Raw genomic sequence first — 15,113 nt, forward strand, 5'->3', positions numbered from 1 at the left:
TTGCACTTTAATCAATTCCAAATCTTTTCTAGTAACCTTTAGGTATTAACAAACAGTATCATTTTTAGGTACTAACAAGTCCAGTCTAATATCAAACTTTTGATGTCCTCTGCTATTTAAAGTTCCTTCCCTCCTCCAGCTAAGTTCACTGCTTTCCCACCTTCCACTCCTAATCTTCCTACCTGACTCACCTTACTGCCTCCAGACCCTGTAAGGTAAGGAGCAAGTGGAAAGAGGCATGAGGACAAGGTCTTTCTTGGAAGGAACAGTAGTAATGTGGCATTAGTACCCCCTGGTTATGGCAAATGCCAAAATTCTGGCTCTTTTTTTCTTAAGGAACTTATACGATTTCTTTGGAGACCTTCTCCCTTCCTGGCATGGCATATGCCCTCTCCAGCTGGTCACTTGTACCTCTCCTCTCAGTTTCTGCTAATGACAGTACAACCCACATACCTTTTCTATTGGGGTCACCTAGCCCTGGCAGGAAGGGCTCTCAAGCAGGGTCTTAAGACAAGTGTCATCCTGTGACCTTCTTGGCCTCACACCTAAAACAGTGGCAGTACAGTCAGCTTCCTCTATAGCCTTCAGGGGAAGTTACCCCTCGCCTCTGGCCTTGAATATTTTTCCAGACAAAAACCGGGTACTAGTCAGTGTTTCCCAAGTTCCAGAGGTCCTAGGTCAAGTCTTCTAAGTGGTATCCTGAAGCCTCCCTCATTATAGCTTGACACGAGGGAGAGGTCTCCCACTCCCCATGGGGTAGAGGACATATAAAACACCTAAAATGCTCTCCAAAGAAATCTTCAAATCTAAACAATTTCATAAGTTCTTTGCCTTCTTTTGTGTAGACTGGAGGCGAGTCATTGGCTAAAGGTTGCAGAACCAATTTTGGACCACTACCCGAACAAGTCCTGAATAGGCGGCTGATACCTGTACTTAGAAATAAGGGGATACTTGTCACCTATACTTCGCAGACCTACAATTCACATCATAACATCTTGTTACATGCTTACTTAACATCTAAGTGGAAGTAAACAGTTGGCATTCAGGGGAGAGGTCTGACTTCAAGATATAGATTTGGGATTTATTAGCATGTAGATGTGATTTTAAAGAATGAGATTGGATAAGATCGCCTAGGGGTTGAAGACAGAGAGAAAAGAAAATGAACCCAGCAGCAAGCCCCAGGGCACTAGAGGCAATGCAGAAGAGGAGGGCTCAGCAAAAACACAGAAAATTCAGCCAGTGTATTTCCCCAAAGGTGACAGTAATGGAAACCTGGGCAAATGAATATTCTTTTGGCAGCTGCTCTCTTTAACTGCAGCCCCAAGATTGAGAATTCTTGTTAGGAAATAAGACCCCCAGTTTCATAGTCAGCATTCCATATTGTTTTCATTACCCATCCAGGGTGGCCTGGGCTTGGCAATGTCGAAAAGGTGATCCATGAACTCTACAAACACAGTTTTTTTGTACATGACTGAGGTATTGAATGCAAAAGATGTTGTCATTCTAGGAGGAAATCTGTGTGAAGAAAGGAAAAAGTCATTAATTTTGGTGGACCCTTCTCTGAACTCTCTTCAAAAAGCAACTGGAAGTAATGCTTCCATCCCGTTCTCCTCTACTGTTAACAAGGCAGATTGGAAGTTGTATATAAATCCCTAACATCCATCAAACCAAAACACTGCTTTCACAAGTCAACTGATACATCAGGTGCTATATGATAAGGTAAATCATAAAAGCAATGCCCATACACTGCATCAGCCAAACAATCTTTTACCAAAGCAATAACTACTGCAACCTTCATTTTTATCTCTAAAACAGACTGTAACTTTCATCTAAGTACACTGTATTCAAATTTTGTCATTATGTACCTAAAATCATACTTCCCTCCTAGGGATACCAGGATTACCACAGAGAAAATTGCCTTTCAACGAGGACTATGTATACTGAGACCTACTGGTGCCAGGAGCTGTAATTCAGAGTCAATCCTACATTAGCGATCATTCTTGTCTCCAGTCAGATACCCATTTACTCGTGGATCAGCTACTGAATGAGAAATTATATAATTAATTATATTAATGTTCCAAACTGTTATTCTTTGCCTCTGTTATCAACTTTTTCTCTCTCCCTACCTGACAAAGTTAAACTATCACATCCTGGGGCCCCACCTAGGTTGAGTAATCAAAAGGACCCATGTGAGTCCTAGTGAAGAAGAGACACGGGCAAATGGGTAGAAATTACAAAGTGGTTGAAGGTGACTATTTCTGCTTACTGGTTTGCGTGTGCTCATCATCTTTGCACATCACGGAGCAGTTCTTCAGCTTTCTATAAGCCAAAAAGAGCCTTTCTTCCTGAATTATGCTTCTGGATATCTAACTTTTATCTCCTGTCAGATTTTACCAATTGATACTGTCTGGACAAGCCAAGGGAGTTGTTTCAACAAGCACAGGAAAGGGCATTTAGAGAATTAAGGCTGACGTGGAGAAAGCAAGGCTGCTGCCCTGGAAGAAAACTTTCATGTGTAGATCCTGTTCTCCAAACCTCTATCAGTTAAAAACAATTGAGCAGTCACCTCCCATTTCAGAAAACATGGTAAAGGAGAAGTTTTTAAAGACATGATTAGCTGTGGCATGGGTATCGTTTGAGTCTTATGGCTTGTTGACTCTTAGGGGGCTTTTCAAAAGTGGGAGATGTGAGAGACACAGGACAGCACAAATAAATAGTGGATATGTTCAGTATGGGGGACCGCTGAGGAAGGAACCCCAAATATCAGTCAGTGAGAACCCCCCTTGTAAATGACAACAATAAGGATAAAGTGGAGGAAAGGAGAGGCTGCTTCTGGTTGTGCGTTTTCATACGTTTGGAGTGAAAAGCCACACCATGCCTGGAATTACCAGGATGTGAAATGAATTAAAGAGGGTCTGGGCATTTATCACCTATTTCTTTCTTTCTCAATCCTGTGGCGAAATAACAAAAGTCTCATTGTTCCTTTCAGGAGCAGCCATACCAGAGAATTCACCTTAATCATTTTTTGAGTGTACAGTTTAGTGGTATTAAATTCATGATATCACATTCATAATGTGCTATCATCACCGCCATCACATCCATCCCAGAACTCCTTTTATCTTACAAAACTAAAAATGTATAACCATCTACTTGCCCTTGGACATCAGCATTCCTGGTTCTCAGGCCTTCTGACTAGGATCTAGACCATGACCTCCTCCCCCATATATGAGGATACTTCAAAAAGTTCATGGATTGATTCATATTATCTTTGAATTCTACATTTCCACAAACTTATCGAAGTACCCTTGTGTGTGTATATATATATATATATATATATATACATACACACACACACACACACACACACATAACCTATATATATACAGGTTATGTCTCCTATTGGTTTTGTTTCTTTGGAGAACCCTGACTAATACAAAGGGAGTACAAATATCTCTTTAGGGTGCAACCAAGCAGGTAGGCCTCGCCGATGCAGGACCCCATCCCCAGCCCAGCCAACTGCATGCCAACCAGAGAGGTGCCCCACCGGAGAGGCCTGAGATCCACAGAGACCATGCACCCACGCGACTGAGCAGGTAGGCCTCACCACCACCAGACCCCATCCCCAGCCCGGCAGAGAGTGCGCTGACCAGAGAGGTGCCCTGCCGGAAAGGCCTGGGATCTGTGGAGAGCACATGTCCTGTGCTGCCAGCACATGACTGAGCAGGTAGGCCTTGCTGCTGCCAGACCCATCCCCAGCCCAGCCGAGTGCATGCCAACCATTGAGGTGCCTCCCCGGAGAGGCACAAGATCTGAGGCAACCACGCACCTGAGAAGCCAGTGGGCAACCAAAAGATACTGAAGCAGCCACGCCAAATTGGCAGCCCTGACAGGATCCTAGCCAGACAATAGTGTTGAACCAGTGGACTGTGAAATCCCTTGTCACAATGACTAATTATCAAAAGAAAGATACCAGAAATACGAAAAATCAAGAAAGTACACCAGCAAAGGGTTATAACTCTCAAGGTCTAGATACTGTAGAACAAGAAGTCCTTGAAATGTCTGACAAGGAATTTTGAGTAATAATTCTAAGGAAACTAAATGAGATACAAGAAAACTCAGCTAGACAACACAATGAAATGAGGAAAAGTATACAGGACCTGAGAGAAGAAATGTACAAGGAAATCATTGTCCTGAAAAAGAATGTAGCAGAGCTTGCTGAGCTGAAGAATTCATTCAGTGAAATAAAAAACACAACAGAGAGTTTAACCAGCAGGCTTGCAGAAGCAGAAGAGAGAACTACTGACCTTCAAGCTGGGCTGTTTGAAATAACACATGCAGACAAAAAAAGAAGAAAAAAGAATTAAAAACATTGAAGAAAATCTAAGAGAGATATCAGACAACCTTAACCACTCAAATATCCAAGTCATGGGTATTCCAGAAGGGAAGGAAAAAGGAGATTGCATTGAAAACATATTCAACAAAATACTGGCAGAAAACTTCCCAGGTAAAGGAAAAGACACAGATCTTCAGACTCAGGAAGCTCAAAGATCCCCAAACGTATTCAACCCACAAAGGTCTTCTCCAAGACATGTTATAGTCAAATTGGCAAAACTGAAAGACAAAGAGAGAATCTTAAAAGCTGCAAGAGAGAAGCATCAAATCACCTATAAGAGAGCAGCAATCAGACTCACATAAGATTATTCATCACAAACCCTAAAAGCCAGAAAGGAATGGGATGATATATTCAAAATACTAAAAGACAGAGATTGCCAGCCAAGAATACTCTACCCCACAAGGCTATTCTTCCAAAATGAAGGGCAAATAGTATATTTCTCAGACAAACAAAAACTGCAGGAGTTCACTACCACATGACCAGCCTTATAAGAAATTATCAAGGGAGTACTGGGTTTGGTACCTGAAAAACAACTACCACTGGCATAAAAACCCAAGAAAAATCAAAACCCACTAGTATAATAAAATTGGCATCTATGAAGAGAAGACAAACAAACAAACAAAAGGCTATCTACAACCCAAGGAACCAACAAATACAGAAAACAAACAGTAAGTCAGAAAGAAAGCAACAAAAGACACTTAAGACATCTGAACAAAAATCATTAAAATGCTAGGAGTAAATCAACACTTTTCAATAACAACTTTTAATGTAAAAGGATTAAGTTCCCCAATCAAAAGACACAAACTGGCTGACTAGATTAAAAACGAGGACCCAACTATATGCTGCCTTCAAGAGACCCACCTCATCTATAAAGACTCACAAAGACTAAGAGTGAAAGGATGGAAAAAGACTTACCATGCAAACAGAAATGAAAAACGAGCTGGAGTAGCTATTCTTATATCTGATAAAATAGCCTTTAAACTAAAAACCATAAAAAGAGATAATGAGGGCCACCACACAATGATAAAAGGATTGATCCATCAAGAAGACATAACAATCATAAATATATATGTACCCAATGTTGGAGCAGCCAGATTTATAAAGCAAACTCTATTAGACCTAAAGAATGAGATAGACACTAATACCATAATAGCAGGGAACCTGAACACCCCACTGTCAAAATTGGACAGATCATCTAGGCAAAGAATCAGCAGAGAAACACAAGATCTAAACAATACTCTAGACCAATTGGACTTGGCAGATAACTACAGAACATTCCATCCAACAACCTCAGAATATTCATTCTTCTCATCAGCACATGGATCATTATCCAGGGTAGATCACATGTTAGGTCACAAATCAAGTCTCAACAAACTCAAAAAAATTGGAATTATCCCCTGTATTTTTTCAGACCACAATGGATTAAAATTAAAAATCAATAACAAAAGAAATTCTAGAAACTACACAAACACATGGAAATTAAACAGCATTCTACTTAATGACATATGGGTCCAAGAAGAAATCAAGCGGGAAATCAAAAAATTTATTGAAACTAATGAAAATAATGATACATCACACCAAAACCTGTCAGATACTGCAAAAGCAGTACTAAGGGAGAAATGTATTGCATTAAATGCTTACTTCAGAAGAATGGAAAGATGGCAAGTGAACAAGCTAACACTTCACCTTAAAGAACAGGAAAAACAGGAACAATCCAAACCCAAAGTTAACAGACAGAAAGAAATCATTAAGCTCCGAGCAGAACTTAATGAAATTGAAACCCAAAAAACAATACAAAAGATCAATGAATCAAAAAGTTAGTTTTTTGAAAAGATAAATAAAATTGACAAACCATTAGCACGACTAACTAAAAAAAGAAGAGAGAAGACCCTAATAGCAATAATTAGAAGTGAAAAGATGATATTTTAACTGATACATCTGAAATACAAGGAATCATTTGAGACTGCTATAAACAACTATATGCCAACAAATTTGAAGATCTGGAAGAAATGGATAAATTTCTGGACACACATAAGCTACCAAAATTGAGCCAAGAAGATATAGAAAATCTGAACAGACCAATAACAATAAAGGAGATTGAAGCTGTTATCAGAAAGCTCCCAACAAAGAAAAGCCCAGGACCAGATGGGTTCACAGCAGAATTCTACCAAACAATCAAAGAGGAATTGACATCAATTCTCTACAAACTATTCCAAAAGATTGAAACAAAGGCAATTCTCCCAAACTCATTCTAAAAAGCAAACATCACCCTGATACCTAAACCAGGTAAAGATACAACAAAAAAAGAAAAATACAGGCCAATGTCCTGGATGAATATAGACAAAAAAATCATCAATAAAATACAAGCTAACAGAATACAGCAACACATATGCAAAATTATACATCATGATCAAGTGGGATTCATCCCAGGGATGCAAGGTTGGTTCAACATATGCAAATCAATAAATGTGATACACCGTATCAATAAAATCAAACACAAGGACCAGATGATCATCTCTATAGATGCTGAAAAAGCATTTGGTAAAATTCAACACTCGTTCATGATAAAGACTCTCTATGAGTTAGGTATAGATGGAAAGTATCTCAACATAATTAAAGCCACATATGATAAACTCACTGCCAATATCATCCTGAATGGGGAAAAGCTGAAAGCTTTTCCTTTAAGAACAGGAACTAGACAAGGATGCCCACTTTCACCACTCGTATTCAACATAGTGTTGGAAGTACTAGCCAGAGCAATCAGAGAAGAGAAGGAAATAAAGGGCATCAAGATTGGAAAAGATGAAGTCAAACTCTCCCTGTTTGCAGATGACATGATCCTATATATCGAACAGTCTAAAGCCTCTACAAAAAAACTCTTGGAGTTGATAAATGATTTCAGCAAAGTTGTAGGATACAAAATCAACACACAAAAATCAGTAGCATTTCTATTCTCCAATAGTGAACATGCAGAAAGAGAAATCAAGAAAGCTTGCCCATTTCCAATAGCCACGAAAAAAATAAAATACTTAGGAATAGAGTTAACCAAGGATGTGAAAGATCTCTATAATGAGAACTACAAACGACTGCTGAGAGAAATTAGAGAGGATACAAGAAGATGGAAAGATATCCCATGCTCTTGGATTGGAAGAATCAACATTGTGAAAATGTCCATACTACCCAAAGTGATATACAAATTCAATGCAATCCCCATCAAAATTCCAATGACATTTTTCTCAGAAATGGAAAGAACTATCCAGACACTTATATGGAATAACAAAAGACCATGCATAGCCAAAGCAATTCTGAGAAAAAAAAATAAAGCTGGAGGCATAACACTACCTGACTTTAAACTATACTACAAAGCCATAATAACCAAAACAGCATGGTTCTGGCATAAAAACAGACACACTGATCAATGGAATAGAATAGAGAATCCAGAAATCAGTCCACACACTTACTGCCATCTGATCTCTGACAAAGGCACCAAGCCTATACACTGGGGAAGAGACTGCCTTTTTAGCAAATGGTGCTGGGATAACCGGATATCCATATGCAGGGGAATGAAAGTAGACCCATACCTCTCACCATATACTAAAATCAACTCAAAATGGTTTAAAGAATTAAATATACATCCTGAAACAATAAAACTTCTTAAAGAAAACATAGGAGAAACACCTCAGGAAGTAGGAGTGGGCACAGACTTCATGAATACGACCCCAAAACCATGGGCAACCAAAGGAAAAATAAACAAATGGGATTATATCAAACTAAAAAGCTTCTGCACAGCAAAAGAAACAATTAACAGAATTAAAAGACAACCAACAGAGTGGAAGAAAACATTTGCAAAATATACATCTGACAAATGATTAATATCCAGAATATACAAGGAACTCAAACAACTTTACAAGAAAAAACCAAATACCCAATTAAAAAATGGGCAATAGAGCTAAATAGGCATTTCTCAAAGGAAGATATACGAATGGCCAACAGAAACATGAAAAAAATGCTCAACATCACTCAGCCTTAGGGAAATGCAAATCAAAACCACACTGAGATACCATCTCACCCCAGTTAGGATGGCTAATATCCAAAAGACTGAACGATAAATGCTGGTGAGGTTGCGGAGAAAAAGGAACTGTCATACACTGTTGGTGGGACTGCAAAATGGTGCAGCCTCTGTGGAAAATGGTATAGAGGTTCCTCAAACAATTGCAGATAGATCTATCATATGACCCAGCTATCCCACTGCTGGGAATATACCCAGAGGAATGGAAATCATCAAGTCGAAGGTATACCTGTTCCCCAATGTTCATTGCAGCACTATTTACAGTAGCCAAAAGTTGGAACCAGCCCAAATGTCCATCATCGGATGAGTGGATACGGAAAATGTGGTCCATCTACACAATGGAATACTACTCAGCTATAAAAACGAATGAAATACTGCCATTTGCAACAACATGGATGGACCTTGAGAAAATTATATTAAGTGAAACAAGTCAGGCACAGACAGAGAAATATCACATGTTCTCACTTATTTGTGAGAGCTAAAAATAAATAAATAAATACACAAACAAGCTGGGGGAGGGAAGAAGACACAACAGTTACAATTCCTTGAAGTTGATATGACAAGCGAACGGAAAGGACATTGTTGGGAGGGAGAGGGAAGAGTGTGGAGGGAGGGAGGTTTCGGTAATGGGCCACAATAATCAACCACATTGTATTTCGACAAAATACAAAAAAATAAAAAAATAAAAACCAACTTGGATCTACAGAAGGAATGGACAAGCATCAGAGAATGAATAAGTGAAGAGAACATTCATCACAGAAAAGTCAGTAAACAACCAAGCAAACTGCATGACTTCGCCAATCACTGTTTGCCAGCCTCTGTGTTGGCACCCCAATTATGGCAAAATGAACATATGCTTGGAGAAGCCGAGGCTGATGCAGCTAGTCCACCTTGCCAGCAACCAAGACCAAAGCTAAGACCCTGAAATGTCACCCTTCTGCCAGGAAACCATGCAGCCACTTAATAAGAGTCAGTAAGCACCACCATTCAAGGCCATACAGAATATCTGATCCATTGGCATGAGGTCTTGCCTAACATTGCACTGGACCAAGAGACCCACTTTGAAGCAAGGAAGTGCATGACCGTGCGATCCACTGGTCTCATCCCACGCCATACTTCCTGGAATCTACCTACTTGACAGAAGGCTAGAACAACTTATGGAAGGCACAGCTGAGGCATTAGGTTGGAGATAATCCTTCGAGATAAGGACAAGGCACCATCCTTCAGGGTGCAGTGTATACCCTAGATCAACAGCCACCATATGCTGTTGTGTCCCTATGTAAAATATATAGGCCTGGCAAACAAGGGGTGGACGTCGGGAAGCTGTGCCTCATATCCCAACTCTGGGCTCTGAGGATTTCAAAGTTCTGGTTCCCAAAAGGGGACTGTTTCCACCAGTGGACACACCAAGAGTCTCACTAAACTTTAAGACATGGCTGCTAGCAGATTACTTCAGATCACTGCTGAGAGACCAGGAAGTAAGGAAAGAAATCACTATCGAGGCAGGAGTAACTGGCCCTGATAATTAGGAGGAAGGGCTGCTGTTCTGCTACGCAATGGGAACAGAAAAGAATATGTGTGGCAACCAGGTTACCCACTTGGGTATTTCTTGGTACTCCCTTGTCCAATTTTGATGACAATGGACAAGTGCAGTCACGGCCGGAAGAGCATGATGGCTGGTTACCTCACCAGGAAAGCCACTTGGACCAGCAGAAGTAGACTGAGAGGGTGCGGGGAGAGATCTAGGGTGGGCAGTACAGGAGGGGATGATGAATACCAGGTGCAGACTCAAGACAAGCTAAAGCAGCAAAGGTCGTGGTCTGTCCCAGACCTTCCTATTTTGTTTTTTCCAGGAAAAGAGGCCGGTCACAATCCTGAAGGAACCATTCCAGAATTTATGAAGCAAATAGATCTGGGCAGCAGAAGCGGTGGACTACAGTAGAGACTGCGGTGTGCTGACAGCTCTCATCTGAAACCCCCAAAGTCACGCCCCTTTCCTGGTTACTACGGGGGTGTATAGGTCCAGCCAACTTGCCTCACTCAGGAGGGCACATCTCTGCAGAGTTAGCCTAGCCTGAGCTCCCTGTGCAATCGGCTGACATCTTTGTTGAAACTACATCAGCTCAACTTCTCCCTCAGCCAATACAGCTTTCTTCACCTCCCCACAGGTGTTCATCCTGAGGACCCTCCCCCACAATAAATTTCATGTATGCGAAAGGAAAGGAAAAAAGAAGCAAAAGAAAAAAAGAGAGAAAAGCAGACAATAATTTCTCTTATTTGTGTGTTTAAAAAGCTATAAAAATATTTGAACGATGTTGGTTGGAAACATTCTTTTTTTCAGCTGATTTGCTTTCAGACAATCCACCGCCAGCTGTAAATCTGTGGAAACTGTGCCACGCAATCTTAGTGAACATGATGAGCAGAAAACTGCTTAGAAATACCAAAAACGTAAAAAGCACCAAAGTGCTGGCTGGTTAGCTCAGCTGGTGAGAGCATGGTGCTGATAAAATGCACCAAGGTGCTTTACATGAAAAGAGGAGATGTGAGGCTGTAATACCTCCTTCGTGAGGCACAGTCACCCTCCAGCCACCAATAGCACAGAAACGCTGGGGTAACTGTAGGAAAATGCATCTGGGCATGTGTCAGGGTGGAACCGTCCAGCAGGTCCCCACGTTTATGCCCCTGGAGCTCTGAGGTGGAGTGTGGCCCAGAAATGTATGTTTGAACTACTTTCATGACAAAGGAAAACGCATCCGATTGCAGACAGAGCAGACCCTGCTATGTGCATTTGCAGGAGTCACGTCCAGCAGGAACTGCAGGGAATGGCTGAAAGGAGAGGACTCACACAGACAGACACACAGCCAGCTGCTCACAGAAGGAGGCTCGGTGACTCCCAGACGATGGCAAAGTCAAAGCAGAAAGGACTGACGGATCAAGAAGATGAGGGAGATTTCCTCTTAAGAAAGACCAGATGCAGAAGGGATCTCTAAACTGGTGAGCAGTTTAAACCTAGCAGGTTAGCTTCGATTCACGTTAAGTAACAAGTGTCAGAAGCACAAGGAGAAACTGGCCGATCCGCAGTCACAGAGCAAGACCTTCACGCTCCTCCGTGGGATCCAGCAGCAGGTTGGCTGAGAAAGCCCCTTGAAACTGTGCACGGTTTTGAGCAGACCTCTCTCGAGGAGACCGACTGAGGGGGGCAAAGTGGGGCTGCCTCAGTTCCTGCCTCCCTGCTGTCCCACGTAGCCCTGCATGTCACTCCATTCCAGGGCTTCCAGGACAGCCCGGGAAGCACGTCTTCACAGGAGCAGTTCTGCTGACTGCTGAAGGCCACGACAAATGACTTTCTGTACTGGCTGAGGGCCAGGGGCCAGCGTACTGATAAGGAAGCTCTTCCAGTACAAAGAGTTGATTTACGGAGCAGTGAATTGGGATGTGAATGGGCCAGAGGGCTGAACAGGCTGCACGAGCAGGTTGCCAGCGACCACTCCCATCCAACTTGCTGCACTGCCACCTCTACCTCAGATCACACCCATGGCCATGTGGCGGACCCCTGACGACCAGTTGCTGGGGAGGAGGAAGCAGCCTGAGTTGGATTTACAGATGGGTTAGTTCGATATGTGGGTACAAGCCAAAAATGACTGCTACTATTCCACAGTCCTAGTCAGGGATGGCTTCGCTAGACATTGGTGAAGGAAAATCCCCCCAGTGGGCCCAAGTTTGGCCAATGGTGCTGGTTGCCCACTTTGAGTAAAAAGAGAAATGGCCCAGGATTCAAATATGTACAGACTACTGGATGAATAGCAGCAAATGGATTTGCTGTCTGGTCAGGCGCCTAGAAGGAAAAGGACTGGAAGATCAGAAACAAGCATGTGTGAGGTACAGGTATATTAGTGAGTGGGCACAAAATAGAAAGATCTTCACATCATATGTTTATGCCACAGAAAGCGTTCCCCGTGGATAAAGCACAGAACAACAGCATAGGTAAAATGACGCTGGCAATTAACATCAGCTAGTCTCTGCACAGACCATCCCAATTCTGGCAAGATGTGAGCTAAGTGCCTCTGGTGACAGGGAGAGAATTTACGCATGAATCCAAAGGCCTGGGTTCCCACTGACTAAGGCTGATCTACCTACTGTTGCCACCAAAGCTCAATCTGCCAGTAAAGAAGTCAGTGCTGAGTTCCCAATAGGGCACTGTCCATTAGGGAGACCAATCAGCTCCTCGGTGGCAAGATGACTGCATTGGTCCCCTTCATATTAGAAAGGACAGCACTTCATTCTGGTAGAAAGACATAATCCAGGTATGAGTTAGCATTTCCCGCCTGTAGGGCCTCAGCCAGCACCATTATCTGAGATCTCACAGAGGATTTAATTCACCGATGTGGGATCATTATAACATCATGTCAGACCAGGGGACCACTGTACAGGAAAGGAGATGCGGGAGTGGGCCCATGACCACGGCATCACTGATTATGTCATATGCCGCCCCATCCAAAAGCTGCCGAAGGCACAGGTTCAGCTCCTGCTCGGAGGCAGGTCTCTGTGAGGATGGATGGCCAGCTTCCAAGGTGCTGTGTTTACAGTGATTCAAGGACGGTCCTGTGTTTCCAGTAAAAAGAATACAGTGCATGAGTTTGGGAACCAAAGAGTGGCAGCCAAACAAACTGCTTACCAGCAAACCCAGTGACCCACCTGGGGAGTCTGTACTACAGAGCACGTGGCTCATCAGCACAAGTCCCCACGTAACATCCGAGACCACTATCCAGGAAAGGAGGGGGGGAGTGGGCCTGTGACTGTGGCCTGCACTGGTCATGGCACGAGCCACCAGCCACCTAGGACATGGATGGCCAATTCAATACAGAACTGAGGCACCAGATCAGGGATGACTCTGTCAAGGAAGGGTCGCTGTCCTCCACCATATGGTGCCTGCTGAGGTCCAAGTTCCCAAGAGGAACCAAGGGGCCATGTGCTCCACCACACTCAAGTGACCCACCTGGGGAGTCTGTGCTTCCCTCCCTGCAACTCTGGGCCAGGCACTTTAGAAGGTCCTTGAAGCAGAAACCAAGAGACACACTGAATTAGAGGCTACAGGTGCCACCTGGGCACTTTGGGCTACCTCATGCCAAAGGACAAGCATGCCAGAGGAGGAGCCCCCTGGGGACATGATCAGGAGGAGGCAGAGGAAGGGGAGCAGTAGGGAGAAGAGAAGCAGCAGAAGGTGCAGGAGGGGGCGGAGGAGGGGGAGTGGGAAGGGGAGAGCAAGAGGAGGAGAAGGAAAAGGAGGAGTAGTAGGAGGGGAAGGGGGAGGGGGAGGGGATGAGGAGGGGGAGGAGGGGAGGAGGGGGAGGAGGAGGGGAGAGCAAGAGGAGGAGAAGGAAGAGGAGGAGGAGCAGGAGGGGACAGGGAGGGGGAGGGGGATGAGGAGGGTGAGGAGGGGACAAGGGGATGAGGGGAGGAGGGGAGGAAGGGAGGAGGGGGAGGAGGAGGGGAGAGCAAGAGGAGGAGAAGGAAGAGGAGGAGGAGCAGGAGGGGACAGGGAGGGGGAGGGGGATGAGGAGGGGGAGGAGGGGAGGAGGGGGCAGAGGAGGGGGAGGGGGATGAGGAGGGTGAGGAGGGGACGAGGGGATGAGGGGAGGAGGGGAGGAAGGGAGGAGGGGGAGGAGGAGGGGAGAGCAAGAGGAGGAGAAGGAAGAGGAGGAGGAGCAGGAGGGGACAGGGAGGGGGAGGGGGATGAGGAGGGTGAGGAGGGGAGGAGGGGGCAGAGGAGGGGAGAGCAAGAGGAGAAGGAAAAGGAGGAGGAGGAGGAGGGGAAGGGGGAGGGGGAGGGGGATGAGGAGGGGGAGGAGGGGAGGAAGGGAGGAGGGGAGGAGGGGGAGGAGGGGGAGGAGTAGGGGAGAGCAAGAGGAGGAGAAGGAAAAGGAGGAGGAGTAGAAGGGGGAGGGGAGGAGGGGGATGAGGAAGGGGAGGAGGGGGGAGGGGGAGGGCGGGGTGAGGGCGAGGAGGGGGAGGGGGAGGGGATGGGGAGGAGGACGAGTGGTGCTGCCATGCTCATGGGCGGGAGAGGCGAGGCTGGCAAGAATGTCAGCTGCCTCGGGAACACGGGTGAGGACGTGGAGCTGAGCAGCACCAGGATGAGGGGGCTTGTCATGGAGACCCGGAGGGCTGCCCAGAAAAGCGGTCGGTCCCCAGCCATGGGTTGGGGGCGGGCTGTGGGAGGACGACCTTCCACTGAGGTGCCTGGGGGCACTGCCTCAGCTGCCACGCAGCCGCCCGCCCCAGCAGATCACGCCTCTCCCTGGATGGACAGCACTTCGTGACTGATCAGAGCTGAGCTACAGAGCCCTGGCTGTGCTGGCCCAACTTGGAAGGGTCGTTCCAGGTCCAGAATGCCCTGTAGGGTTGGCCAAGCCTGTCCCAGAGCCTGCCCCGCAGCCCACTTCTCCCTCTGCCCACCCCTGCTTCCCCAGGTACTGATCCCGAGGACACTCCAAATAAAGTCCCTGCACGTGAATCTCTGTCTCAGTGTCTGCTTCTAGGGAACACAACCTGTGATATTAATTCATATTTAAATGTGGTCTAATGACACCCATCTCTAAAAATGTCCATGGCAGTAGTCTTGGCACAGGGCTATGTGGCTTTCAGTCATTT

General features: G+C 44.8%; 1 protein-coding gene across 1 annotated transcript in view; it reads right to left on the reverse strand.

Moving 5' to 3' along the window:
• F8 (coagulation factor VIII) overlaps window positions 1-15,113 on the reverse strand; it is a 146,689-nt gene that overhangs the window by 123,213 nt on the left and 8,363 nt on the right. Inside the window, exon 2 of the mRNA XM_063084470.1 lies at window positions 1,394-1,515. Within this exon, the coding sequence (XP_062940540.1) occupies window positions 1,394-1,515 (122 nt within the window). The remainder of the gene's footprint in view (window positions 1-1,393; window positions 1,516-15,113) is intronic.

This window comes from Cynocephalus volans, chromosome X (assembly GCF_027409185.1).
Source record: "Cynocephalus volans isolate mCynVol1 chromosome X, mCynVol1.pri, whole genome shotgun sequence".
Classification (NCBI taxonomy): Eukaryota; Metazoa; Chordata; class Mammalia; order Dermoptera; family Cynocephalidae; genus Cynocephalus; species Cynocephalus volans.